The following is a 24,621-nucleotide window of genomic DNA, read 5'->3' as shown; positions in this document are numbered from 1 at the left end:
AAAGACACAGCGCAGAACATGGCTGCACACCAACAGTATTATTCCAGGCTGAAGGCCGGGAGCAAAAAATAGACTAAGAGCGTGGAATGTTGCTAAAGGGGGAATCTGAACTGCCTGCCCTGCTCGCATACAACCCGAGGCCGTTCCGCGGGGGTTCCGCGCCCTCCCGCGCCCGTTCTTCGCCATTCCGACCCCGTTCCGCACAGCCCCGCACCGTTCCGCGGCGCTGCCGAGCCCCGGGCCCAGCGGGCAGCTCCGCCCCTCGCCCCGCAGTCGCCAGGATGAGAGGAAAAAGGGAGAGAAACGGCGAGCGCCTGGGAGGCAGCTAGTGCGAAAGTAAAGGGGCAGAACGTGGAGCGGCACTAATGTTCTGAAGGTAAAGCCACGTTCATTTGCTCGTTTCCCCTCCCCACCCTCGATCCTGCTGCTCGTTTCGCACAGCTGTGGGGTATGTTTGCAGCAGAGATGGCGTCACTTTTATAAAAGTTGGCAGATTTTACTGATTTGGGGCTTTTTGAGGAGTTATTCTCTCCTTTCTTTCTTTCTTTCTTTGTTTTTTTTAAAGAGGGGCTGACCTATTTGCAGTGCGGCTGGGCGAGGTGGCCGAGATCTAAATATAAGCCTGCGAAGACATGTCCCGAGATAGCAACGCCGATAGCAGAGGCTATTGTTAACTTTTGGGATTCCGATTAAATCCTGACACGTTAAATATTTATTTAATGTGCACGGAGATGGGGAATTCTCGTTAACTACGCTAATGGAGTCTGAAAAGGGAGAAAGGTTTTTCTCCTGCCCCCCTTCCCGAACCTACATGGGGACTTTCCAGTTTAACTCGGGGTCTGTGTGCTGAAGCACGGGCTGTTGTATGAACGTTTCAGCTTTGTTTTAGGAGTTATATTTCAGTTGGTTAAGCAAAGCGGAGCATTTATTTTTCCGTTTCTGCAGCTGAATCCAAACATAACATTCCAAAGGATAAAATCTGTTACAAAATAAAACCTACTTAGGGACAGCTGAAGTTACATTCACGGTCTAAAAATGATCTGAAAAGCGCCTCGAGAATCCTAAATGTCATTCCCAAGATGTGGTGAATTGTAATTTGGGTTGCGAACTATTTTAGGGGCTGTGCCTTAAATGGGCCCTATCTGTGCTGTTGGAGCACGAAGTCAATGAACTTTTCCTTGACAGTGTGAAACATGGAGGTGTTTCTATCATAACCGCAAGGCCGGCTTGTTTCAGATAAATAGAACATTGAAAATGTAATCTTCAAATGTTGATTTCTTTCCCTGTGTTTACTTTCCAAATGTGTGCCATAGGGCAGGGAAGAGTGAAAATCCTGTCAGAGGTAAAATACTGAATGGAAAACAGCATTTGGCTGTTGTTATGAGAAGCTGCTCAGTGACCACCTCATCTAATTGGCTTCTCCCTTGAATTTGAATATCTGTTCTTAAAGTGGAAATATCTTTAGAGTGAGCAGAAGCAAATAACTTACGATGTGCTGTTCAAAACTGCGCCGTGCTGTGACCCAAAGCACTTTTATTTTATGCTAGGCGTTATTCTGGTTGTATGTGCAGATGTTGATACTGTAGAGGAAAGTGTTAAACCCAACTCTTGGGTGGGAAAAAAACAAGTGTCCCACAGTGTGCCACGAAATTTAAATAGAGCTCAGTTCTAAAGGCCTGGCATGGCATAACTCGAGGGCTTTTTTTTTCTGTAGAAACGCAGCCAGAAGGAGAAAGTCAGGTCCTGTCAGCTGCTCCATGGGAAAGCTTTAGCGCTCTGTGTAGCCATCGCTAATTGGTGTTGTGCAATCCTTGGGTGATAAAGTGCTGTTAGAAAGTTGTCTTGTGAGTAATTAAGTTTAGGTCTAGCTGCTATAAAACACAGTGTCCTCTTGGCTGGCCAAAGCCAAAAGTATCTGCATGATGACCAGAGAGATTTTAGCTATACATATTGTTCTGGCATATGCAGTAGGAGGTATTATCTTTACTGTCATAGATTCAATTATTGTAACAGATCCCTTCTATTTCCGGTTGCTCCTTTTTCCTTCCCTTTTACTTTATTAAAAGGACATGCTGTACCTTTCTTCATTTTAAAATACTGATCTCACTCATAAGGAAAAGTTGGGGGCATTTTTGTTTTTTTAATCTCTGAGAGAGTTTCTGTTTATAGTATTCAGGCTTCTCCATAGAGTGGGTGTAACCAGGAGAAGAATTTGGTCCATAATGCGAGCTAAATTTTCAGTGCTTCTACTATTTAGAGCTCTGCTGTGTTAAAAATAGCTTCCCTGTGGTTTTGGCCATGGAGCCACAAATACAAGTTTTCAGCGCAGAGTTATTGTGGATGTTGGTCCCAACCCTCACTACAAGAAATGGAATTCCAGCTCATGACTGTGTCAACAGATGGCTGTGCTGAATGTGAACTTGCATGTTTGATGTCCTCGCTGTCCCAAAGACAGAATTTGTCCCACTCGAATGCCAATCCCTTTCAGAAGGGAGCAAGCTCAGAAGGCACAGCTTGGCCTTGGGAGTGAAGTAAAAACAGTTTTATTCATGTCTAATATCGAGTACAGTCGACATGGAAGAAAGCTCAGTGATCATAATAATATTGCATCTTCCCCACTGTCTCCAGGTTGTTGTAGGCAGCTGCAGGAAGTGGAGGTTGTCATTTCTGAGTTCAGCAGTGAGGTTTCAGGCTTCATAAGGTGTTCTTTTATTGTGAGGTTATGTTCTGGAAATGGTTTAACATCACAGGTTTAGAAGAATGGAAGTGAGAGCACTATGTGTCTATTTACTGTTGAAGTAACGGCGAGTGGCAGCAAGGAGATAGTCTTTAAAAACAGCAACACTGGAAGAATATTGAAAGGAATTTTACCATTTTAAATTCTTTTATTGATCGTTTCTTCTGTGGGAACAGTGTGTCACTTCGTGTTAATCAGCTGGGACATTTTTTCCATCCCTCTGTAAAGGCTTCCGCCTCCCATTCCAAGAAGCAGGTTGAACTTAGCAGTACTTTGCCCTGACCAAATGCTGTGCACAGGTTTCAGTCGTAGAAGATTCATGCTCTGATAGGGACTTTGCAGCAGGTCTCAGGGTTGTCAGGCAAAGCCTTCTCTTCTTTATCACTTCTTAGGCATCTTACTCTTCCTGCATTGTCCTTTTGCCCTTCTTAGGACTTTGACTTTTTGTGTCAGGTTTATAAGTTGAATGGTGTGTTCAGTTTTGAACCTTCAGCTGACTCTCAGATCTGTCATCTCAAATACCACCTCGAAGATATTCACATTTTTATTCTGTAGAGTGTGACAAGACAACGTTGATTTGAATTGACAAAACCTTTACACAGTGTCTTTGTTTCAAACATCTTAGAGATGTAGCAGTACTCGGTTGCCTGTTTGATCTCATTTATCCTTTCAGTCTAGTTAATAAAATTGGCAGCCTTAAGCCTGCTTGGGAGTGTATCTTTGGCTTACCTTCCCTCCCTGATCATTCCACGTTCATGTCTTATATCTATAGCTTCAGGAAACAAGAACAATCCTTCTCTCTCCTTCTCAGTATTGCTTTGTGAGTCGAGTAATGTCAGATTTCCAGAAGTGTGGCTGTAACAATAACAGGGAACTGAATGGCCATGAGCCAGCTAGCGTAACTTTGCAGCAGCCCACATCACCAAAGGCTTAAACGCTTCTAATAAATAAACACTTCTAATATATTTCATCCAGATGCTAAGCATTATTTTTTTTCCCTTTTCAATTAGATTTAACTTTCTTATATGTGTGATGTGATGTACACAACACTTGTACTGCCTTCTTGTTGTGAGGCAGACACTTACTATCACTGTGCTGGCATTCGGCGTGCTGTACATTGGGAGGTGGTTTAAGAGGACCAAATGGCCAGAGTGAATGTTACCTTCCTTTCCACTGGCTCTGCTTAAACATAATGCTCTTTTTAATATACGTAAAGGTATGTACAGTATATTAGCCCCTCCTTAGCCTTTCCCATCCTGAAAGTTTTCAAACAGGGATGGCGTGTTTCTCTCCTCACTGCCAAATAAATCAATAAGATGCCTGTTGAGCTTCATGGTTGCTTTTCAGCCATGCAAGGCCTGATACAAAGCGGTGGCAATTTTTCAGTTGATTAGTTCGTACTTTGATCAGGCTGTAAGGTTATAGCCAGCTCCAATGTAAACGTGTAGAACAGCTTGGGTTTTATGAGAAGACAGTTTTCTGTCCTCACTGCCATTAGGCTGTGTGCAAAGGAACGTGAGACGGGTAGTTGTGCTTCAGTTGAACTTACAAGGCCTGTGGAAATGTATAAAGATGTGTGCAGTTGTCTCTGAGGAATATGAACGCACAATTAAATTGTTGAGGTAATAAGAAGGGTAGCTGGTTATTTTTTCCTTAGATGATCAGAGTTGCATGTCTGTGTTTTGAAGATTCCAGGTTTGCTGAAAGAGGATTGCTGGATTCATGAGTTATGAAATCCATGAGTTTCCTGAATTCATGAAGTCACATGATTTCTGGAAACTGCATTCAGGATGCCTTGATTCTGCTTGCTGCAAGCCTTTTATTGAGCTTTATGTTACTGGAGTGCACCTACTGAAGCATGGCACTGGAGATTTAAGTGGCGAAAACCATGTATATAGTAAACAGAGGTGTAAGTGGTGTTAATTTTCCTGTCACCTTGAGGATGTACAGTCTTGGATCAGTAGATGGTAAGTGTAATTTGCTTCATCCTTTACGCTGCCCCAGTGACTAGGAGTCAGTAATCTGTGACTAAATGACAAAGAGGAGGAAAGCTGTTTTGCAGCTGATAGATTATACAGACAATTTTGGACTAGGATAATAATAAATACATTGTGCTTAAGAGCCAGGTGCATTCAGAGGAATGGTGTGTTGCAGACAGACATGCCTAACTTGCCAATAGTTTTAAACTGTGCAAAACTAAGTTTGCACAACTTAGTTTTAGAAAACTTGCCGTTTTCTCTGTCCTCTCCCATATGCTTTCATGCACACCTGCAGTGTTCCTGGTCATTAGAATTCTAGTACCTCTGCATGAGGAAGCACATCAGAGCCATGTAGCCTTGCTTGACAACATACAACTGTTTTGTAACTTCTTTTAATAAGAGAACATTTTGTTTTGTAGAGACACGACGGCTGGCACATGAACAACACCTAAAATGCCTGCTGCCAATTTGTTGTTTGTTACTTGGTTTATTAATTAAGTTACACAAAAGATTTGGAAAAAGACCAACAGTTGTTTTTTGTTTCTTTTTTGTCCCATATTTTGGACTGGTTAGCGAGAGGAGAACAATTGCTGGTGCACAGATGCATAGGAGTCCCCAAAGGAGGTTAGCTCTGTTCTTTCACTAAATTAGACTGAAGCCATACACCCTCACTGTTGTCATAAATTTTAGTAGAGATATCCTGTTGGTCTATTCATTGAACTCTGTATAGATCTGCTCAGAGTACACCAGCACTATAAACTTCTGTTGGCTTTAAAAACAATCAAAAGCCACGCGGTTTTGAGCCAGAAAATAATTTCCTCAAAGTGAAAACACGTTTGGAATTGAAACTTCACTTTGGCTTCACTGGATTCTTTTCCCATTTCTACAACCTTTACCTTCCTTTTCTTGGTTTTGTTTTTTTTTCTTAGGTTACACAAATAAAGCATAGGGTTTCATGTGGTTTCTTGACGGCTTAATTATGTAACATATAAAATGTAATGTATAGATACAATCCTTTTTCATTTGCCTGTTTCTAATATTACTATTTTTTCCAAAACAGGCATTTTTTAATACCGAGATTCAGTTTGCATGCCAGATACAACGGATAGAACAGTTTCTTAATGGCTGGAAGTTGGTGTAGTTCCATGTCCTGCAAGAGATAAAAAACGTGTATAGAAATGATGGTTTGGCCCAATATATCCTTCCTATGGGATATTTTTGCCAGAGGAAGTAACTTTTCTCTAGAAACTTGTGTAGTGGATCAGGCTGGGATTCAGCTGAGCTCAGCAAATTGAAAGACGTCCGTTCAGCCTCCTTTAAGGCACCTTTGGATTATGAACTAGTTAGCAGTCTTCCTGTAGCAAGTTTTCTCTTAAGATCATTCTGTGGGCTAAAGTGTGAAATACTTTGCTCTGTTTGTGCATCTTTTTACACCACACAGAGATAAGCTTCTCAGTGCCATCAGTTTGGCTTTGACTTGGGACTTTTAGTTCCTCCATCTTGAGGTAAATTAGGGCAACCAACCGTGAACATATTTCTTTGTGAACATTTCTTTGTAGGATTTTTGTTGTGTTTGTGCATCTTTTTACACCACACAGAGATAAGCTTCTCAGTGCCATCAGTTTGGGCCTTGGCTTTGACTTGGGACTTTTTGTTCCTCCATCTTGAGGTAAATTGAGGCAACCAACAGTGAACGTTTCTTTGTGAACGTTTCTTTGTGAACGTTTCTTCGTAGGATTTTTGTTGTTGTTGTTTAATTACGGTTTTGTTTTACTTAGTGACTACCACGAACGAATCCCACCGGGCCCTTCCGCCTCTCTCCGCTCAGCGCTCCCGCCCCGGCCCTTCCCGCCTCGTCCGCTTCCTCCCCATCCGCCGCGCGGGGCGGCATCGCGCATGCGTCGCCCCGGTTCCCCCCCGCCCTTCTCTCACATCCGGGTCCCGGCGCTGGCCCCGCCGGCGCCGCCGCGCCGCTGTCCCCTCCGCGGGCGCCGCATAAAGTTTAGTTGAGAGCGGCCGGCCGAGGCCCAGCCGCCGCCTCCAGCTTTAACGGACGGAGGCCGCCTCGCTCCGCGTCGGGTGGGTTGGGGCCCAGGAGGTGTGTGGGTGTGGGGGGGGGTTGCGGTGGCGGCGCGGCCGGGCTTGTGGTGAGGCGGAGGGGGGGGGGGAGCCTGCGGGCCCGCTGGGAAACTTTGTTCCTCTTCCCGTTCGCTCCGTTGGGCGGTGCGGGCCCGCCCGGCATCGTGGGGCCGCTGAGGGGATCGTGTGGGGCTGACAGCGGGGGGCGGCCGGGGGGGAGAAGGGGGCAGCCCCGCTGTGTGCCCGCTGCAGCGCTCTGTGTGCCTGAGTGGAGAAACGCGCTGCTGCAATGCTAATGAGAGCATGGGCCTTTTTCTTTCTTTTATTTAATCTACGAGGAACTCTGCTTTTAAGGCCCGATCAAACGGACTCGTGGAGTGATAAACCCAAAGTGCTTCAAATACTTTGGTAAAGAGTGCACTTTTCTTGCAGCACGTTCATTCAGCCCAGTGTTCGTCCTGTACTGACAGCTGCTTGGCAACAGATGGATGGAAAGGGGCAAGTTTTGTTTTCTGGGCACTGTAAAGCAAATAGGAGGAAATATGGGCTTGTGGTTAAAGCACAAGACCGGGAATCAAGTGATCGGTGTCCTCTTAATGGAGTTTCTGATAGGAGTTCGAGGCTCCTCAATCCATTGAGCCTCAAGAAAATGGGAAGAACGGATTTCGCAGAGGCTCAGCGTGTTGAATCTCTTGATGGAATCTGTGGGTTCATAGATGTTACTCAGTGAATGATGGGAGCGCTGTGACAAAACGTTTGGGGAATAACTGTCAGGGTGAGCGTTAGGCTGTAATTTTTGTGTTGGGAAATGAGATTGTTGGCATGTGATGGCTCTAGATGAAATCTCTTGCTGGTTTTCGTTCCTTTGTTAATTTCAGGTAATTTATCTGCCGCGTGTGGCTTTAAAACCGTGAGGAATGAAACCGTGTTGTGCCCTTCTCACTTAGGGGAGTTCTGCACAGAGTGTCCTTCCAATACGCTGGGGAATTAGAGAATCTGATTGAAGATGAAGGATAGAATGGTACAGATGTTTCACAGTCACGTGCCCGTGCTCTTCAGAAGCTGTAATACTTTATGAAGTTGGCAGCTGTTGGTACTGGAAGTTAATAGAAGAAGCAAATAACTTAATTGAAGATGTTTCATAATTAGCGTGTGTTGTAACTTTTGAGTGCTCTGTCTGTGTAGGGTGTTGCTGGATTTAATGTCTTAATCCCTACTGTTTGATAGTGGTTTACTCTTACATCTGATATTTAAATTATGAACCCTTGGCCTTGAAATTGCTGGTGAGTGCTTAGTGGCACTTACAACAAAATCACAGCAGATCTTGTTCTTGCTGGGGTCCAAACTTTTATTTTCCTTCAAAATACGGAGAAAATACACTTGAGGGAGGAATGTTCTTATTGTTTTATGCTCTTTTTCCAAGAGAGAAGCCCAGGAAGTGCACAAGATGGGCACTCGAGGTAGGGTGAGAAATAGAACAAGAAGATGAGTGGCTTCCTTTGCATTTCTCCCTCTCTTGATCACAAAAGGTCACAGCAAAATGATGCAATGCAATTATGCTGCTTGCAGCTGCAGTGGATGCTTTTTGTTGGAGGTTTGGAGTTTTAACCTGTGATGAACGTGAAGGAATTGTATCTTTTGGCCCTTTGCTTCTTGGTTCTTGTTATGAAGTCAAATTCTTCATCCTGTAGCTTGAGTAGATAATCTCTTTAGCAAAGTTTTCAGGATGGTACGACATTATCTGAGCTGGAAGAAATTCCATCTCTTGAGATAGTGTGCTAATGCACTATTAAGTGTAGTTTATATTCCTGTAGTTTGTCTAATGGCCTTTGAAAATTACGCTGCGATCTGTAATGTTCCAGAGGACACTTTTAATTTCAGTAGGATGTTCTCTGTGTTCTGTTTATGGCCCTCTAGAGAAAACACTTGAAAGTCCTTTATTGCCTTTGCCAAACTGTACCTGCAAACATACTGCTGTGGCAATTCAATACAAGTCCGTATTCCTTCCTTTGCTGCCAGTTAAATGCTTCATATTTATTTTGCAGATATTTATTCTCACGTTAGCTGAGCCCCGTTGAGGTGTTTCACGGCTAACGCTGATAAACAACTCATTACAAACGAGTGGAACAGTAGTTTTAGCACTTTAGCAGTTATCATTAGTCACAGCGCAAGTTCCTGCGCTGCTTTTGGAAGCCTTTTCGTCGGTGCTCTTGTGACCACGTAGAAAAGTTTGGCTGGCACTTCAGTGTGCTTGACCAGTGTGGGTTGGCGAGGTGCAGGACGCCGGCTGCCAAGTCTGTATCCCTGCTGACCTACCACCAAGGTTGCGCCTGCCAGGACTGTCATCCTTGACAGAGGATCTTTGTCAGAATCGCTGCTACTGATCCACCAACTATGAGGTAGTGTCTCTGAATTCTGGGTCAGTGGATGTCACAAACTGACAAATTTAGAATACTTCGCCATTCATTCATTCTGTGCAAGTGGGGGGGATGGAGCGAAGGGGCAAAGCTTGCTGAATTACTATTGTCAGTGTTCCCTCCGAATCCTGTAGCTTTTGTAAACTTGTCACAGTCTTAATGCAATTCAGTTGGAATGGAAGTGTATACACACACACACACACACGTACAGCTTTATTTTTTCCCATCTTTTAAAGCTTTATGAAAGCCTGGAGTCTCTGCTTTCAGGTTGCACCCTTTGTTGGCAATTCACTTATCTGTGAGTGTTCAGGATTTTATTCTTTAATGAAGATCTGTATATGAGTAGCTGAGTTTTTGTAAAGCTTTGTTCTGTGTGTTAATTTCTTCATGTATTTTAGGACATTTGGAAAGCATAAATATGTCCAATTTTTCCCACTTATTTTTTTCCAGATGGAATTCTGAGTCCATTTTAAACATCGTTTGCTTGGCTTTGTCTACCAATAGAAGCACAGGGTTTGGTTTTCACATGTAGTGCAATTTAGTCACATCCTTGTATGTGAATTTAATTGAGAAAGGGATGCCAGCTTGTAGTTATCTGCTGTGCTTACAGTAGATCCTGAATAACCTTAAAAACATGAGGCAGTGTGAGGGCTGACTTTCAGAAGTGCTTCCTATAATAGATGATGACATTTTTCAGCATGACACTTCTGCTGGAAAACGCCAATTAGCTGAAACAGGAGCGTGAGAGAGCAAATGTTCCTAGTGAAATGCTTAGAAGAGGGATTTGGGTTCTCAAACTGTATTTGTAGCTTTTGAGAGCAACAGAGTTATGGAAGTAGAGCAGTTTCAGACACCAGGCCCATGTGAGCAGATGAATTTTCAGTTCTAAATGAATGTATTAAGGAGTAGGTACTAACTTTTTTCAGGCTTGGGAAGGCTGTTTTATTTTCCTTCCTCTGACCCCCCCACTGTGTATCAGTCTTAAACTATTTTTGCTGTGGTGCAGAATGAGTTTCCAACTTTCTATTCTTTGGTCACGTTTTCTCCTGTGGTTTCCTTGGCATCATTGGGAAATTGAGGTACCTTTGAAATGCAGTGGGGTTCTTGTGAGCTCTTTGTGTTTGGACCTCTTTTGTAATACAGATCATTATCACTTGTTTTTTTTTTTGCCTGTTAGTTATAAGAAGACTCCTAAGAAAAACCCAAATCATCACCTTTGCTATCTGAGCTGTATGGCTTTATGGTATCAGTTCTGCTGCACACAGTGCATTCATTACTTGCATCTTAGGCTTGGCCTCACCATTTTTGTCTCTTTAAACAGAGCCAGTTAAATACTTCTCAGCTGACAAGAGTTACATGCTTCATCTTTTTTCTAAGCTGTGCTAGATGATGTACAGATGTGGAAATGAAAAGTACTGTGTGAAAAAGCCATGTCTGATGTTGTTAATTTTTTTGCTCGTCTGGGGAGCCAGTCACACTTAATAACATTTCTGAAGATACCAGACAATTCTTTTTTTGTTCTTGTTTATGTGTATTGTTAGTTAGAATATATTGCCTTACAAGGCATGTTTAAAGCAGAGAAGTCTTGTGCTAGTATAAAAGCATCAATGTTTCATTTAACTGAGTGTCCCTTTAGATATACAAGTCCAGTTCTGTTGGTAATAGCACAAGTTCCTTGTTGGTATCCTCCATAAAATCTCTTCATCTTTTACTTACCCCGGGGGGAGGAGGGGAGATGAATTAAACAAATAGTTGATGATATTCTTTAATGAGTGAGATGTCACGTAGGGTAATTAAAGGAAAATATCTTGTGTTCCAAAGCTGTGGTGATGGTTGGGAATTATTGCCTAAGATCTTAATGTGACCTGAGGATTAATTTTAACCTTAATATGCAGGGAAAAAAAATACCGAGTTAACATTTATTCTGTGTTTGTCCTTGAGAGAAAACTAATTTAATACTATTGTGTTTAAAAGGAAAAGAAGGATCGGACTGAAACCAGGTGGAATGTACCAGATTGTACTTCTAGAGAGCTTCAAAAATGTACTGATGGCTGCATATGTTGTAACAAGCTGTGGTGCGCTGTAATGGAGTTTTTTGTGCTTTCATTGTGAGCATGTGGAGTGTTAGTGTGTGTATGGAGTTAAAGTACTGAAGCATATCAAATTTGAAGGGGTAATTGGTTCGGCACAAAAACTGTCGGCAAAGCAGTTTGAACTGGCAAGTCTGAAGCAATTCTAATAAACTCCCAATTGTGGGGCTGGTTAGAAGGACTGGTTTGTTTACGTTATGAAATGGAGTCTCCAGGCAGTTTCTAATCATGAGCAGTGAAGTTCAGGTTTCAGACTGAGTATGATGCTACAGGAAGCTTTCTTAATTTGCAAACAAGTAAATTAGGCAGGGAAAGAATAACATTTGTGCATTTGAAATGCACGCTTAGTGTTGACAGTAGGAAAGGAGGATGAAGTAATTGCTAACCAATTTATAGTTCTTATAGCGTGATGGACTACTTGATTAATAGTACTTAACATTTAGATCTTGCAGGTGGGACATTTTGTGTTTGGAATAGGAGGCAGTAGTCTAAGAGATGCTCAGAAATACCAGCATTCATGAGTTGTGCTGTTAATGAGCTTTGTTTGTAGTTTGTTGGCTTGATGGGGGTATTAAGAAAGGATTCACCCAACTAGTTCCCTTCCATTTGCTCTACTCTATATGGGAAGTATAAATAATGTCTGCCCCAAACTTTTGCTTGGATGCAGCCCTTGCTTCCTTGTGTTTTCATCCCTTAAAAGTCCCCTCGTGTCATCTCATGCAACACATCACTCTGCAATGGTTTCAACCCAGATTCTCTTGTACCTCTGTTAAAATGTTATTCAGTAAAAGAAGGTAATGTGTCCTAGGCCTTCTGCCTCTTAAGGAAATTAAGAAAGCTTTTCTTTTGCCCCCTGGGGAAGTTAATGCCTGCTGATTCGAGAGGTACAACAGGGTGAGCAATTTATGTGACACTATGAATGGAGATGTCACTATTTAAAGCATATTTTTCTGCTCTTGTATCTTACTGTGCTGTGCTGCAATCACAGCTGGTAATGCAGGTCTAAAACCCTGGAAGAAGTTGGTTTTAAGTGTAGATTATTTGGTGAAGCTGTTCCTTGTAAATGTCAGGATTATATAGAAACCTGTCAGTCATTAGGTGCTGAGATTACATCACGTGCAAGTAGATGTTCTGAATGTGCGTTATGCACTTCATGTGGAACTTTTAAAACCCTTGAAGAGTTGCAGCTTCTACATGAAAATATTTGATTCCTGTGCATAAATGCCCAAACCCATGTTCTGTGACCTTAAATGGCTCCAAAGAAAGAAAGACTTTTGAAGTCGACAAATAATTTACCAATCTTTTAAATACTATTCTGATATTTTTTAACGAAAAAGCTGTAACTTTTCAGTGTGCTTCGTTCCAAAACAAACTTCTCCAAGGCCTGTGATGAGATGGATTCAGTGTTGTTTATGCTTCTGGAAGCCTGTCAGTAGTTTGCTGCTGGGTTCCTTCCTCCCCACACTTCTCTAGAGCAGGTAAAAATGCACTTCAGCAGAAGAGTCTGGAAAGCAGCGTGGGTGGCTGGCGTGGATTTGCTGCAGCCATTTGTATCATTTGCAGCTTCAGCACTGTCGTTTTTCAGTAGTTGTATGTAAAATCTTTTATTTTAGGTGAGGTTGAAAGATTTGACCAAATGGATTGAAGTGCTTTAGGAATCCTGGTACCTCTAGGTTTCTGCTTTTGGTGATAGGGATTCTAACTAACGTAAAGTTTTGAGAAGAGATTTTTTTTTTCTTTAATTACTGTTTATAGAGACAAAGTCATTTCTTAAAATTCTCTAGACTTGCCCTACAAATACCAGTTAGAGAATTCCTTTAGTAGAGCAGTTCCAGCTTTCCCTGCTCCCAGTTAGCTTGTTTATTCTAAGAGTATATTTGTGCGTAAATGATGTTGAAATGATACACAACCAGTAAAATTTCATTCCTTGTTATATGCTAAAAGAAAGAAAAATACACGTGATCACAGAACATGGCACAGTTGTAATGGAACAGATGAGTTGCAAGGGCTGAGGGGCATTTATTGAACTCTCTTTTGAGCTTGACTTGACCGCAGGATTTTCTAGTGCATGTTCTGCCTCCGTGCTTGCAATTCTTTGAAAGCATAGTTAGAAAAAAGAAGTTTTTAATTGTCATCTCGTTGGCCTAAGATTCTAGGTGGGTTCATTTCCTTTGTAGGGGTGTGAGCAGCTGAAATCTTACAGCTATTGAATGGAGCTAAGTTAATTGTGACTATGAACAGCTTTTACTTTTTAGAGCACTAAACTTTTATCCACAGTAAAAGAATAAGTTTAGGCTGGTTTTGACCAGGTTTATCTCCCTTTATCTATTTCCTGTTACTCTGAAGGGTGAAAAGGTTCTCGTGTGCAGCTGTCCTAGGGAACTAAACCAACCTTGGAGATTTGCCATGTCCCTTATTTCTTCTGTAAGTTGGTGAAACATAACTGCTTTTTTCCTTTCATTTTTGCAGTACCCTCTTCTAAGGGTGAGGCAGTGGGAGACATCAGACTTCTTAACTTCTCTTTGTTTTGACTGTGTTTGTTGTTATCTTCCATTTATTTCTGTATTACTGAAAAGCTAAAGGATCAAAGAAGTACTGGTGGGGTTGAGCTATAAGTGAAATAGATGTACTTTTTTTTTCCTGTAAAAAGTTGGTTATAAAATGTTAAACCTGTACTCTTCATCACAGCTGAGTGTCTTTAGGTCGGTTCCCCACTTCCCTCACTTCCTGTGGCATAGAATCTAGAATGCTTGTATGTGGGACAGTGTAAATGCTTTGTCTAGGGGTGTGTGCTGCATCTTTTATTGGAGCTGCTTTCTATGTAGTTTAGTGTGGGCTTGAGCTCTTGTTATGTCAGTGCAATACCAAAGTACAGTAAGTGGCTAGGAAAGCAATTTTGTTCTTATTAATTTTGTTAAGGTATCCATCATTGTCTTTAAGTGTGGTTTTAAATATCTAAATGATTGGAAAAGCCTTATCAGAAACTTAATCAAAGATACCCTTGATTAAATGTAGGAATCTAAGGGAACCCAACCAAAGGTTCACAGACCTTCATGTTACCCCTTTTTCACCTATGTGCACATTTGGTGTTTCAGGGTACATTAGGTGTTTTAATGCACCGCAGTTTATCAAAAGTTGAGAGACAATGTTGTTTGGCAGTCTCTGTAGCAAGAAAGGAAGCATCTTTTGTTATTGACATCCTTTCTCTTAGCTCTGCTCTTGCTTTTTGCCAGCTGCTCATTGTCTATACTTGCTTATTTAGTATTCACAAGAGATTTTACAAGTTCTTATCAGTTCTTTGCCACAGGACATCATTTCCTCTTGTCATCGTTACTCCTTGATTTGGGAGGGGGGATGGTGTGTGTGGTGTGTGAAGGATTTACAGGAGAGCTGGTGAGTGGCAAAAACACCATTCATGAGTCTGCTTGGGGTGCACAGCCTTGTTTTGCTCCTTCTCTCCTTTCTGAGGCAATTCATAGCAGAGGTCGCTTGCTCTGCTGTGCTCCCCCTGCTCTTTTCTGGGGAAAGGAAAACAATCTTTTTTTTTTTTTTTTTTTTTTGCCAAAGGCTAAAAATATCCAGTGCTTCAAATATTCTTTTTAGAAGATATAAGGAAGTGCAGCGTAAAAATAGCCTAGCTGAAAAGATTGGCCACATTTCTGAATGGCTCATAAGGGATCGTTTCGGGGGCTTTTATGCTCTTTAAAAATGATGGAGTACCTAATTTGAGCTCAAGTATTTGAGCTGTGGCGTTTTCTCCTTTTCAGAAATAAAGATCTATTTGTGAGGCTGATTACTTCTGTCTGTGGAACCTGCTGCTTCCACCACGTCTTCTGCTTGTTTCTGATAACAGCTTTGTATCTTCTGGTGAAGCACTGTGACAGGGATATAAGGCAAATGTTAAAGCATATTTCCAAGGTTTGTTTCCAGCTCCTTGCAGAGTTTCCTTCTAAAGAAGTGTTTGGACGGTAATGTTGACAGGAACCATGCTGTCCCTTTGATCCTCTGAATGTCTGTTTTCTCACCTATTACAGATGAATGGGATCTCTGGTAATGTTTTCCTATATTCAGCTTTAGACAGAGATTCTAGTAGGTTGGGGGGGGTGTTACGACAACTAGAGTTGAAATTAGCATTCATATATTTTTTTGCTCTACCTTATTAATTACTTGTTTACTAATTGCTTGTTTACTCATTTTTTTTTATAGAGCTAAATTGGAAGAATTGATTGTTATTTTTGATGGCAAGACTTCGTCACTGGCGTCTGTATGTTTATTTGTCAGCGTCCAAGAAATAATACAGCTCATCAGTGGCAATAACTGCTTTTGGTATACACTGACATTTATTTGAAAACAAGAATTAACAAAAAAAAAAAAAAAAGCCCAAAAAACAACCAGGCAAAACCCAACAAATCTTTTGAAGACGTGTGTCAAATGACGTCAATGGCCAGTTTGTTCTCCTTTACTAGCCCAGCTGTAAAGCGTCTGTTGGGCTGGAAACAAGGAGATGAAGAGGAAAAATGGGCAGAAAAAGCTGTCGATGCTTTGGTAAAAAAGCTGAAAAAGAAAAAAGGTGCTATGGAAGAACTGGAGAAAGCTTTGAGCAGCCCAGGACAGCCCAGCAAGTGTGTTACTATCCCTCGTTCTTTAGATGGACGACTTCAGGTTTCTCACAGAAAAGGCCTTCCCCATGTAATTTACTGTCGTGTCTGGCGTTGGCCTGATCTACAAAGCCATCATGAGCTGAAGCCATTGGATATTTGTGAATTTCCTTTTGGATCTAAACAGAAGGAAGTCTGCATCAATCCTTACCACTATAAGAGGGTGGAGAGCCCAGGTATGTTTGAGCATGGCTATCTAAAAACAAAATAAAATCTTCAGGAGTCACGTGTTCTTTATATCTGTACTATACAGATAACTGAACTTGATGCATAAGGAAGTATATTGTGTGTATAATGGAAGTATAATGTATTCAAAAGTGAGGTTTTTTTTCTTTTGAGGCTATGGTGAGTCGTTGTTCATTCCATACCAGCTGTTTTTCCTTATGGTAAAACATGGCTTTCCCACAGATCTCTAAAGACTGCTACCTGTCAAGTTAGTGGCAAAGTGCTAATTTGCAATAAAGAAGGAAGGCAGTAATCAAAAGTCTCTCCATCTCTGTTGCAACTGACTGTTGTCTGCTCGTGCTGTAGTGCAGTGCTTGAATTCCAGGCTTTAGTACTCCTGAATTTAAAGGTTAAAATACCAACTTAGCAATACTTATGCATTGTGTTTTATTGTCGTTGTTGAGAAGTTTTAGGTATAACTGTGTAGTTTGACTAGTAATATTGACTGAATTTCCATCTGTACTGCTTTTGTCATACACAGAGTGGATTTTACACTTCCAAAACAGTAGTTGTGCACTACATGCAAACTGTTTTTATTTTAAAAGTTGCTTTCAATTGCATGAAATGTAAATATTTCTGCTCTGCTTGTCTGCAAGACTAAGGTGTTAGTCCTTCATAAAGTGTAACTTAAAGTAAAGGAGAAAGAGGGGTTGGTGGTACAACAGATGAGTCCTTTCCTCCATACACACTGGTACTGACATTTTTCTGTCTGTTCTTGTGTTGTTTTTTTTCCCCAGTTCTACCTCCAGTGTTAGTGCCTAGACATAGTGAATTCAATCCACAGCACAGTCTGCTAGTTCAGTTCAGGAACCTAAGCCACAACGAACCACATATGCCACATAATGCGACATTTCCAGATTCCTTCCAGCAACCCAACAGCACTCCATTTTCCATTTCACCAAACAGTCCCTATCCACCTTCTCCAGCCAGCAGCACTTACCCAAGCTCCCCAGCTAGCTCTGGACCATCTAGTCCATTTCAGCTACCTGGTAAGTACAGCCTAAATGTGAACTTAATGGAGAGATTTTATTGCAGTACTTAGCTGCTGTGATACTTAGGATAAATTGCTTTGTTTGCATTATAAGGAATTTTAATCCTAGTTTTGTTGCTTGCCAGAGTTAATTGTTATTTTATCTTTCCAAACATTCTTTGTCGTGTGTACTGTAGTAGTAAGTTATTTTGCACAGTTTTATTGTAAGATAGTTGATGTGTGCTTTAGAAGAACATCTAGCAATGAAAGAAAGCAGATGGAACAGTCAAAGCAGAAAGTTTATTAATATCCTTCTCTTGAGAATAACTAAATATAGTATTTAACTGAAATAAAAAATAATTCTCCATAGGAGAAAATTAACTACTTTGAAAATAATAGGGGGTGGGAACTGACTGGAAAGGGCAAAGGAAAGAAGGCCTTGAATCAGCCTTGTTATTGCTGTGATTTATAAAGCTGAGAAGGTAGAGGATTAAAGAATTCATTTTACCAGGAGCTCAATGGCCTTGTTAGTGTCAATTCTACATGGTATCCCTCCTCTAATTGTATGCAGGTTCCTGCAGAACAAGTGTTTTAACATCTCTTTTTGAAAACTGTTTGAATGTGTTTACAAGTCAGCTGTAAACTGAAGAAATAGTAGCCTACGTTGTTGAGGTTTATTCAGTCTTTTTTTTCTTGTATATAGCTGATACTCCACCTCCTGCATATATGCCCCCTGATGATCAAATGGGGCAGGATAACTCTCAGTCTATGGACACAAGCAATACAATGATCCCTCAAATCATGCCAAATATATCTACCAGAGGTAAGTTGTGTACAGCGATGCAGAAATAACCTTGTTTGGCTTCTTAATACTCATAACCAAATTGTATGTATAACCTCAACTGGTGCATTAAATCTGTGCTGGTAAATTGAAGTAGCCCAAGAAAAAAATGGATTTGTAGCAGCAAGAACTAAGAAGCAAAAGTTGCTGTGCTCTTCTGCTTCTTGCTTTTAAAGCCTCACATGTGTAGTGTGGCTTACTATAAGTTGAACTTTTTCATTTGCTGCTACTTTTACCTGCTGTCAGAATTGTATATGCACAAAGCTCTGAAGATTGAGTCCCAGAATATCAGTAATAAAAAGAATATGAAAATGTGGACAGAAGAATCATGTGCCACCTGCTATCACAGTCATCTGAATCTTTTGCGTAGGGTCTTTTGCTTGATATCTGCCTTAAAACAGGAAAACAAAATCAATGGCCTAGCTGAAATGTATGAAAGTAAGTTAAAATCATTAAGATTTTAGTCAAGACTTGCTCTTGCCCATCATAAATATTGACTAAGTTGTTACTTAATGGTATTTGGAAATATGTACAGTTTTATATGTAATATGCTAAATTTTCTATGAACTGGTATTTCCATTTTGCTTATTTTCAGATGTTCAGCCTGTTGCCTATGAAGAGCCCAAACACTGGTGTTCGATTGTGTATTACGAATTAAACAATCGTGTTGGAGAGGCCTTTCATGCATCTTCTACAAGTGTCTTAGTAGATGGGTTTACAGATCCCTCCAATAATAAAAACAGGTTCTGCCTAGGTTTGCTCTCAAACGTTAATCGCAACTCTACAATTGAGAACACTAGACGACACATTGGGAAAGGTGAAGTTTAATTGTGTTTTATACAGTTACAAAGTTAATCCTTATTTTTACTGTTATTGCTTTTATTTATGAGTAGTCATTGTAGTGTGGGGTAGTGCAGAGGTATTGAAATACTTTGTGATTTATCTTCCTCTCTGATATCTGAAGATAATCTGTTTTATGTGGATTGATTCTAATCGATTTAGGAGTTGCATGTAAGGTAAATATGACTACTTTCTTACAAACTATTGCTGTAGGGGCTTTTTTGTTTCAGTCAGTGATATTCCATAGGTAGAAAGTTTTATTTCAGCACCAACAAACACACAGGACTTCTGAAATTCTGTATCTGCTGTTTAAATCAATTACTTCATGCTGCTTTAGAGTGTATCGAAGCGGTGGATTTTTGTTCGTGGAGTGTACTCCACTGCTGTCTGCAGTATGTTAATATCTTGCATAAGTTGGCAGTGAGACTTTGAAGTGCTAATGCAAAACTGCAAGGGCTCATTTGTCTGAGTGAATCCATGGGTGTGTTTATGTGTGGGAGGGATTCCTGGAGCCAGCAGGTTATGCAGGATCTTCTAGTTTTCCCGTAATGTTTGGCTGATAGTACATGGAGATGCACAGTGTTCATCTTTGATGGAATGTGCTTGAATTATCTTAAAATGTACTGCTCCTTTTCTGAGTACCTCCTTTTTCTTTAATAACTAGCAAAGCCCTTGAGAAGAAAACCTGTTTTCTCTTGCACGTATGAGGCCTTTTTTAGCACATAAAATCATTTGTTACGGTTGAGCTCCTGTTTTCTTAATGCAACTGAGTGATACTGCTTAATTTCAAGGCTTGTAATTTCTCTTATGAGGCTTTTAGTTAGAAATTACTATAAACATGGCAAGAAATTGCAGTTGGTCTGGAGACCACCAAACACATACTAATATTTGTTAGAATATTAATATCTATGCAGTTCTGCTATCTGAGAAAAGGTAATGGTATGAAGTGAGAACAGCAGACCTGGGAGGTGGATGGAGTTAGGGGAAAGTTTTTGTGAGGTTCTTTTGGTTTGTGTTACTGCTGTGGATGTTAGTAGCAGAGAAGCCTTTCATATCCGCTAGAGAAGATCATACATCTAAATTAGATCCAAATTTGTGTGGAGTAATATTGATCACAAGTAAATCTGGAGCTTTAAAATGCCTGTGTGTTTAGTACTAGCTATTAAACTAAAACTTTGCTTTACAATAGCAATGTACAGTTAAGATTGTTTTGGTGTACAGTATTATTTGTTTATGGCTTTTGTTTGGAAAATCTTGTGGTTTTTTGCTTCTTTAGAGCTACCTACTTTGGATTTCTCAGCCTTTTCTGCAGATGTATTGCATTGTAGGAGTAAATGACTTCCATTTGTGTGCTGGATTATTTTTGAATTATCAGTGTTCTTAGACTGTTATATGTATCTTAATTCTTTTTAGCTCCCTCAGTAGGCTTTTACCCAAAAGAATTTAGCAGCAGGTGGCAGTTGTCCTTGTCTCTTTAAATAAACAGGATTGTGTAGTGAAAATGTGTCTTGCACACTCCAGATTTTCTGCCAGCTGCTCATAGTAGGTCAAGCCAAGGGTTCCTTTATGTAAACTTCATCCCACCTTAGTCCCAAGTGGATCTAGAGATGCTCACGACAGTTGTTACTGTTTGAAAGATTAGCTGGTATCTGACTTGCTAGAGCCTCGTATGGCAAACGATGGAGCAGTCAGCAGGGCATTTCAGTAAGCTTACCAAAGTGAGCCATATCCCAGGTGTGTGACTGCAGTGGGTGGGGGAAAAGAAGGTCTGGCAGAAAGAAAGCAGGAATCTCAATTGAAATATCAGTGAGAATCTGTGTTTGAGCACTGAAGGGATCGATCAGTGGCTTTTAAATGCACTGAATAAGACACAGTGCTCTAGTATGCTCTTCATAACAGAGAGGGGGTGAACCATTTATATGTATAGCTGAATGCAGGCAGTTGGGATAACTAGGGTCTCCCTTCATTTTTAAGGTCAGTAAAAGCTGATATTAGTTAAGTTGTCCAGATAGTTGGACTTGCATCTCATTTTGCTGGATAAAATGTGCTAAAAAGAAATGAGCAGGCTGCAGATACATGTTCACATTCGTGTCTATCCCTGATCCTGAGGATTTCATTGGAATTCCCATAGGCGGAAGTTACCACTTTATAAAACTGCAGTTTTTAAATCTGCTAAAGTTCTCTAGGAAACTGGCTTGGAATAACTGTTGATGGAAGCAGTTTCGTTGTGGGTTTTTTTTTCCTCTTCTGTAATTGACAAGAGAAGGACATCTAGTGGTTGATGTGTAATGAAGCTTGTTGTATTTTGAAATGAGAAATGATGATATCCTGCAGACAGAAGACTGTTGGAACAAAACAGCTTTTCAGAAAAGCTCTTCAGACAGAAAACTTACTTAGTTGCCTCTGATTTCAGGGGGATTGTATGAAATACAGTATTTTCGGAGGAAAAAAAAAAGTAATGTTTTTCTCCAACTTTGTTTTCAAGGAGTTCATCTCTACTATGTTGGCGGGGAAGTCTATGCTGAGTGTTTAAGTGACAGCAGCATATTTGTACAGAGCAGGAACTGCAACTACCACCATGGCTTTCATCCAACAACTGTATGCAAGATTCCTAGCGGATGCAGCCTGAAAATCTTTAACAATCAGGAATTTGCTCAGCTTTTAGCTCAGTCTGTCAACCACGGGTTTGAAGCAGTGTATGAGCTCACCAAAATGTGCACCATTCGGATGAGTTTTGTAAAGGTAAGCAAATTATTTCGGGAGGCACTTAAACTTATTGTGGATTTGAGTAGTCAGCAAACAGTACCAGTGTAAAGAAGCTGTTTTGACCTCATATGAGTCTTTCCATTTTAAATGTATTGGAAAGGTTAATTAGGGAAAGGGAAATTGAAGCGAGAAAAGCACAGCTTGTCTTGTTAAGTGTTGGCTGTATTTACCTCAGTATTCGGGACATGATTTTAATCATTGTAGTTACCATAAAATGACTAAGGGAGGTCTGGACTTGTGCACTAAATTTGAATGAGCAAAGCTAACTAACTACACAACCTGTACAAAAAGCAGCATGGGTAAAGAGGAACAGAAGTGACTGCAGAACAGATGTTCAAACTTCACAAACTTAAAGAAAAAAATAAAGATGCATAACTGTATTTTTAACATGGAGAAAATACTCTGTTTGACAGGGCAGTCTGACATTACAGATTTATTCCCACTGTGGTTTTTCTTCAAAATCGGCTGCCAGTTTCAGATTTAGCTTAAAGTTCAGGCTTTTGGTCTGTTTTTTTTCATCTTGTTCAAAAAGAAAGCTTGATATGAAGCGTTCAGAGTTAAAATGAAGTGTGCTAGGAAGCCTTTGTACCACAGATATAAATAGACTTGTTGACATCAGTACAAATTGCTAGATCTTGCCTCAGGGTGCCCCAGCTGTTAAATACTGAGTATACAATGAGGTGCTTTTCTGAAATTGCTGAAATTTTATCTTGCTAATTGTGATAAATACTGTTCAGATGGAGAGCGTGGAGGAAAGAGAGCAGGAGGAAGAAGCAGAAAAGAACTGTAGCTAAAATGAGGAACTACTTTAGGGTCAACAGTCTGCTTTCCAAAGGAGCTTGGGTAGTCATGCCAGGCCTCAAGCAGGGAAGACTTGATTGAGGCTTCTGAGTGCAGCCTCCCTGCCACTCCTGACCTGCTGATTTTTGTTTTCTGAAGATAAGAATTGTTAGATTTTGAGTTAACTTCAGATAAATTTCTTAGATGATGACTTTCTACTACTTGCTAATACTGTTAGTTCTAAATACAAGCATATTCTCAACTTGATTGATAACGTGGTGTTCATTTTTTCTAGGGGTGGGGAGCTGAATATCACCGACAAGATGTCACGAGCACCCCATGCTGGATAGAAATTCATCTTCATGGGCCCCTCCAGTGGCTGGATAAAGTACTTACACAAATGGGTTCTCCTCTTAATCCCATTTCATCTGTTTCATAGTGCTGAAATTCCATCTTCGGCCTTATTTTTAGTGAACTTATTCTAATTCTAGAGAAACTTCCAGCGTGGATACTGTGAGCTATATGGAGAATGGATCTTGTGGTTTTACTTTCTATTTTTTTTTTAAATCCCTTTGTGACCAATTCCATTGTGTATAGCTGAGCAGTTTTACATTTCAATTTGTTCTTGTGATGCTTAAGCGACAGTTGAGCCCTAAGGGAAAAAAAATAGATATCTATTGAAGAAATTCAGAACACTTTTCCCCTTCTTGGAGTAGAACTTAAACAGGCATATGTCTTAACTGGAAATTATTTTTTGTCCTGTAGGGACAAGAATGATGAAGACTGACTTCAGAAAATAAATACATATCATAGTTTGTTTTTTTTTTTATTGTTTATAAAAACGTTTGAACATGTGCAGCTCCAGCTTGCAAGCTGTATTTTTAGTGTAGTTGCTTAACAAATTAAGTTTGACATCTTGTTATAAAGAAAATTAGGCTTTATTATGGCTAATTTGCCTAATTGAACAATGTGACTTTTTTAAAATGTACACATGAAATATACTTTTTACAAATATCAGAGTGGTGTAAAAACACTTTGTTGGAAAATGCTGTCATAAACACATTGTATATGAATGCAGAATAGCAGTTCTTAGTCTTTTCCCACTTCAGTTTTGTACTATTACTTTTAACCACCATTTTAAATAGTAACTGATACAAGGTAAACATCTTGCACGTTTCTGGAGTAGTAATTTTTGTTTTTCTTTGTCTTACACTCATGCCATTTGGATGTGGTTGCCAAGGCCTATTTCTTTTTAGGTACCCTTCTCTATTTTAACATAAACACTAGTATTTGTAAATGGCAGCGCCTTGCTACTTTTTCGAAGGAGTAAGTTTTTTTTAATTCTCTTTTTGGTGTTTTAGCTGTTTATTTTGCCTGTCTGGAATTGATCTGTGTTAAGCCTTTTAATCTCTCAGTAGACATTATGCAGTATTAGTGATTACACTGTATTTAATTCACTTTCAGTATGAGTTTGAGTCTCTTTGAAGACTGCGAGTGGCTTAGCAACTTAGTAAATGAATGCAGAAGCTCTTACTTCCAGATCATGTAATTTAGTACAGGCCTGTTGTTAATGACCAAAAGCAATCACTTATTTTGTAGACTACATGAAACAGTGATTTTTGAGCCTGTTCTTAGCAACAGGTGTTCGGTCAGAATACTTATAATTGGCAGCTTCATGGAAATCAAGGACTGCATTAAAATGAAATCTATCTTTCTGTAAGGAATTACGTTGCCTCTGCTGTTGTATCACTCAAACACTGTACTAAACCCTAAAAGAAATCAGCTACGTAACATATGCATAGTTTTCCCCTTTTAAAAAAGTAATGGTAAAGGTTGTAGGAACATTCTAAGTGAATTAGAAGTGAATTATACAAAATCCATTTGCATGCAGAAAAAGACCTATTACGTTTTTTTCCCTGATTCCTCCTTTTTCCTGAACACCTTTTCAGGACAGGGTGCGGTGTCCAGGGGAGAGACTGAAAACTCTAAAACGCAAACACTTATTGCAAGATGTGTTGCAGTTAACTACTGCAATCCTGAGACATTGATTGCTTACACAAGTTCTTTTGTCTTCTATTGAATGACAGTTTCTGCTCAAACGTGGAAATCGTGCGTTATATGGTACCTAAGTAAGAGATCATCTTAAAGGAAAAGAAATTGTTTACGTGTCGTTAAAATGTTTCTTATGAAATGCCTTAAAGGAATAAAGATAAACTGTAACACTTCTGCAGAACCCTCA

The 24,621-nt window shown here is 40.2% G+C and overlaps 1 protein-coding gene across 5 annotated transcripts; it reads left to right on the top strand.

Annotated features, from left to right (window-relative positions):
* The first annotated feature begins 269 nt into the window (after positions 1 to 269).
* SMAD5 (SMAD family member 5) lies at positions 270 to 24,621 on the top strand. 5 transcript variants are annotated; one of them, XM_015875828.3, is made up of 8 exons: positions 6,653 to 6,795; positions 15,070 to 15,220; positions 15,509 to 16,136; positions 16,923 to 17,174; positions 17,859 to 17,978; positions 18,592 to 18,813; positions 21,322 to 21,578; positions 22,678 to 24,621. In XM_015875828.3, exons 3-8 carry the CDS (start codon positions 15,734 to 15,736, stop codon positions 22,819 to 22,821), a joined length of 1,398 nt encoding a protein of 465 aa, XP_015731314.2. In that variant the 5' UTR covers positions 6,653 to 6,795; positions 15,070 to 15,220; positions 15,509 to 15,733; the 3' UTR covers positions 22,822 to 24,621. The 5 variants fall into 5 exon arrangements, with proteins under 5 accessions (XP_015731312.2, XP_015731314.2, XP_085388246.1 ...); XM_085532120.1 differs by having other exon boundaries at positions 6,653 to 6,814; XM_015875826.3 differs by lacking the exons at positions 6,653 to 6,795; positions 15,070 to 15,220 and adding an exon at positions 270 to 376.

The sequence above is a fragment of the Coturnix japonica genome, unplaced genomic scaffold (assembly GCF_054131305.1).
Source record: "Coturnix japonica strain WE unplaced genomic scaffold, WE-NBRP24 Scf048, whole genome shotgun sequence".
Lineage (NCBI taxonomy): Eukaryota > Metazoa > Chordata > Aves > Galliformes > Phasianidae > Coturnix > Coturnix japonica.
This window is presented reverse-complemented; position numbering and strand designations above follow the sequence as displayed.

Excerpts from the sequence above, each read along its gene's own strand:
- SMAD5 (XM_015875826.3), top strand. The coding sequence starts at position 15,734 with ATGACGTCAATGGCCAGTTTGTTCTCCTTTACTAGCCCAGCTGTAAAG. Across the intron at positions 17,175-17,858 it reads TAGTCCATTTCAGCTACCTG|CTGATACTCCACCTCCTGCA; the intron begins GTAAGTACAGCC and ends TCTTGTATATAG. Across the intron at positions 18,814-21,321 it reads TAGACGACACATTGGGAAAG|GAGTTCATCTCTACTATGTT; the intron begins GTGAAGTTTAAT and ends TTTGTTTTCAAG.